Below are 4,595 nucleotides of genomic sequence, written 5' to 3'. Positions count from 1 at the left end.
GCGCCGTCCCGGCCCTGCGGCTGGGAGCCGGAGGAGGCAGCGAGCCCTGCCACCGCGAGCGGCCCCGGCCCCGGCCCCGGCCCCAAGAGGTACAGACAGCGCCGGGGGCTTGACCCCGCCCGAGGGCCGATGGCCGCCCCCCCCGGAGAAGGGCCTGGAGAGCACAAAGGTCGGCACTTGCAGGCGACAGCTCAGCAGAAAGCCTTTTAAGGACCACCAGTGGCAGCGGGGCATCAAAAGACAACACCCGGGACGCTGGTGCTGAAGCCCTGAGGAAAAGCGCGGCTTCAGCACAGCTCAGCAAGATTCTCGGCGATGGTTCTTCTAATGAAGGCATCTGCTTGACACTCGGAGAGGCCCACGCTGAGGGGTAGGCATATAAAGTCTTGCACTTCAGCACCGAGAGCCTGTTACAGACCATTTGGCCACCACCGATACAGACAGCTCTAGCAGCTTTAGAGGAAAGACCACAGGGGTTATTTTCCTCACCACATGTGGCAGGTTACTTACCTCTGTCCATCATTGTAACGGCCTTAATCACAAGCACACACTACACAGGGAGAGCCTGTACTTCGTCAGTTAAACGACATGCAGACCTTCCTGTTGTTGTTGGTCTTCAAAGTCCTACACAAGCTGTAACACTAGCTTGCATTTGAAATGAACCAGACACAACCACTGGTACTATACAGAGTTACCCCAACACCAAATATACTGAAGCACCTTTTAAAAAAAAAATATGATCATGTGGCTGGCAGTATAGTGTCCCAAGAGGCCACAGTGACCATTTTGATACAATCTGTTACTTGTCAGATCAAGTCCATCCAGCAGCTTACCTTTGCTGGCACATGGCTTCCTAAAAAAAGGACTGAGCAGAGTTTCACTGTTAGCCCCGACCTTCCATATGGTGAGGAAACTGAATTCACACTGTCCTACAACCAGCTGCTGCTTTTGTCAGATGAAATACACTCAGCTTACTTTGACAACACTTCTGCCTACACAGAGTACAAGCTAGCTTCCCAGAAAAAAAAACAGGAAGCAAGACAGGAATCATAAAAATATCTCCATCATACATTAAGTACTGCTTAATACCTTCAGACAGGTTTATACCAAGTCATCACTGAATACCCTCCATTGGAAGGGACCCACAAAGATCAGGTCCCAACTTCTGACTGCACACAGGGCAACCTCAAAATTAAACCGTATCTTTAAGAGTGTTGTCCAAACACTTCTTTAACACCAACAGGCTTGGGGCCATGACCACATCCTCACGGAGCTTGTTCCAGTGCTTGACCACCCCCTCAGTGAGTAATTTTTCCTAACACCCAATCTGGACTTCCCCTGATGCAGCATTAAGACATTCCCTTGCATCCCATCACTGGAGAGGACACCCCATGAGAAGTAGGATGACAAGTAGCCATTGCAGAATAATTAATCCCATTATAACCTACAACAACTACAGAGTCCCATAATTTGAGCATGGCAGAAGCTACTCTGAGTATTGACTACCACTGCCAGCTTCCTTTCCATGTTGCCTGCAGCTCCCAATTCAAATCAGGGTTAGGAACTTCAGCCTGTAGGACAAAACAACTCTTGCAGAGAAACAAGAGGCTCCCCAAGTTAAAAGTACCTACTTCAGAAAAAGATTAGCATGTTAGACATGTTTTGTCTGGTGAATTAGAACTCTGGACACTTAGGTTTTATAAAGCATCAAACCCAGTTTATTTCTTTATGCCTACTACTGAACAAGTGAGGCACTGGATTTGAACATGCTACACTTCAGCAGAACAGCTGAGTGCAAAATTTACTTAACACAGGTAACAAGTGATCCTCTAGTCAGAACATGCCACACAAAGTTTAATTAAAAAAGTAACTTAAAAGCCAGAGGCACTTACAGTAACAGTAAAGAAGATATTCATCACTCTTAGAACAAGATAGCAGCCTACTTGGAATTGCATTTGACTGAGCGTTGTTGCTGTGAATAATACAGCTCATGCACAGGTATGGATGCATGTTTTGTACATTTTAAAGTATTCACTGAATACTACCAACTTATATACACTCATATACATAGTTCCAGAAGATTTAAGAGAAGATTTATAGACAATGGTTCATTTCTGTTCATCCTTTGGAAGAGGTCTTCTGAAGAGAAGAATATGCGGTTCTGTGGAAATAAAATTGAACAGACTGTCAGTCTGTCCCCTAAGTCTTCATTACAGGGATTTCTTCCATTTAAGTCTTGAACAATAGTTGAAGCTTGCTGTCAAATAATAAACAGATTAATATGGCCCCATATGTAGTATTAACAGACCAACTTTGCAGTAACCTTACAACAGTCAAACAGGTGCTTTTGAAAGTTTTATACTGGTTGGAAGTATCATAAACTTAAGACACTTGCAGGAAGGAAGTACTGGAAAAAAACAGAGTATTTTTAGTTAGTACTGGTACTAAGTCTGTCTCTCCACATTAGGCTATTTGATGAGCTTTGTTACTGTAACTTAGGCTAACAAACTGCTGATGATGCTTGACACTATGTACCTAACAAGCACAGCATCAAAAGGCACTTCAGTTAATACAGCCAGCTTACATTATTATTGATCTGACTTAATTGTAAACTCCTCCAAAAAAGCCTGAAGTATCACAGGTGCCCAAGTAAGGGGAACACTGGGAAGGTTATACCAACTCCTTTACCTGGTTCTTCAGAAACTTGGAACTCCACGCTGCTGCAATTCATCTATCACCAGTTACTACTGACAAGCCTGACAAAAAAGTCATCTTGAATGGCTGTTTTCAGTACATCCTAGTTGACAGAGTTTTAGGACTTCACATCCCATTAATTGAAAGACTGGTTTTAAGTGCTGCTTTTAGTAGGCTGTATAACTAGAGTTCAAACTATACTGTAGACATTTCAGAGCATTAATACAGGACCTTGTCTACATGAGCATCTATTAAGTTTTTGTACAAAAAGTAGGTGTGCCAGCTTTATGATTTAAAGATATGCTGCTACACAAATTTTGGTTCAGTCACTGGGATACTAACATTATTCAAGAGCTCACAAGAAGCCTATTTCTAGAGGCAGAGGTAGGGAACAGTTTCCCATCTGGCATGTTTTGTCTACTTACTGGTAGACCACACACACCAAGGGCAAGGCTAGCATTTTGCAGTTCTGGGAGCAGGATGTGAACATTTAAAATAAAGGCTGTAATGTTTTCTTTGCTGACAAATGGCTAAAACAGCAAGGAGAAGAAGAGGAGCCTAAACATTCAGTAGTGAATTCCAGCTGGATTCCACAGCAGGAATAATTACACACTACACACTTCAGCTGAGCACCAAACAGTTGACATTTTAGACTCTTTTGTTCATCTAATTCTGTTCAGATTCGCTTACCTGGCTCATGGATCATATAGTGAACCCAGCCAAGACTTTGCTGAACACCAAGTCGTCGCCACTCCTCTTCAGACATTAGATGGGATTTTGGCACTTGTTTTGAAAGTTCTCTTGGCAGCATCACATGCCTGTAGAAGTTTAATTATTAAACACATACTACATACACCAATGCCTTTGTACACCAGAAAACTTGCACAGACCTACACTGAAAGACAGTAAGTTCAGTTATGAATACCAGCATTCCCTATAAAGGAGCCTAGGGTGCTGACTGATAGACACTACTAATTGGATTATGAAGCAACTGTCCCGGAATCCAGTTTTAAAATCACATTGTCTGCTAAACGTTACATCTGTAATGCAACTGTATATTGAAACAGTCAACCTACTTCCTAGAGGATATTAATGCCCCTGCATGCTCTAACCATGCTACTTCTGTAGAAGTATGTGTTGCTAGCAATTGGCCGTCATATCAGCTATTTGAAAAATAAGGACTTTGGGCTTTTAGAATGATTGATAAAGTCACTCTCTATTTTGCGTTTGGTAACCAACAGTATATTTTCCACAGAGACGAGAGTGCCGATTTAAAAAGATGGCACACTAACACCACTTAAGAGCCTGATCTGTCAGCTGAGGAGAAACATACAGCCTGCTCTCCACGTTTGCAAGCTCCTTTACCACTTAATAGAAAGCAAAGCATTCAATCTTGTTTTCGAGATCCTAAGAGTCAGCTGGTAAGAGGGACCCTCAGATCTCTACACAGAGGAAGAAAAATCCCGGTTTGTAGTAGGTGCTTCCAAGTAAGGCTAGAGGACTGAACTTCAACAGTATCCGTTGCAATCCGGAACCGACTGGTGCTACAACACAGCTTTGAAAACTAGCTGATAGAGCACCGTCTGGAAAGCTTGACAAAATACATTTGTTAATACTCTTTTGACCTGACCTTATGAACCGCCTTCAGAGCTGACGCGTTAATCAAAATGCACGCCTCGCCCACATTCACAGCTCGGGCTGAGGCAGTACAAGGCCTTACTCTCGGCTGCCTAGAGCATTCCGAACGCAAGGGGTTCGAGTTCCCCGTGTCAGCTCCTGAGGGCATCTAAGCGAGGGCGGCGCAGGGCCCGAGGCGGCCCCGACGGCCCCAGCCCTCCTCGCCCGGGGAGCGCGGCCGCCGCCGGGCCTCGCGCCGACAGCGCTAGCGCCACCGCCGGGGC

At 44.6% G+C, this 4,595-nt stretch overlaps 1 protein-coding gene across 1 annotated transcript in view; it reads right to left on the bottom strand.

The window, feature by feature from the left end:
* Positions 1-1,831: 1,831 nt before the first annotated feature.
* Positions 1,832-4,595, bottom strand: part of CKS2 (CDC28 protein kinase regulatory subunit 2) — a 3,404-nt gene continuing 640 nt past the window's right edge. The window contains exons 2-3 of the mRNA XM_010568697.1: positions 3,385-3,512; positions 1,832-2,161 (exon numbers count right to left, since the gene is read on the bottom strand). Of these exons, the coding sequence (XP_010566999.1) occupies positions 2,109-2,161; positions 3,385-3,512 (181 nt within the window). The 3' untranslated portion in view covers positions 1,832-2,108. The remainder of the gene's footprint in view (positions 2,162-3,384; positions 3,513-4,595) is intronic.

Source organism: Haliaeetus leucocephalus, unplaced genomic scaffold, assembly GCF_000737465.1.
Source record: "Haliaeetus leucocephalus isolate CR32 unplaced genomic scaffold, Haliaeetus_leucocephalus-4.0 Scaffold251, whole genome shotgun sequence".
Lineage (NCBI taxonomy): Eukaryota > Metazoa > Chordata > Aves > Accipitriformes > Accipitridae > Haliaeetus > Haliaeetus leucocephalus.
Note: the sequence above shows the minus strand (reverse complement) of the source record. Positions and strands in the feature narration are given on the sequence as shown.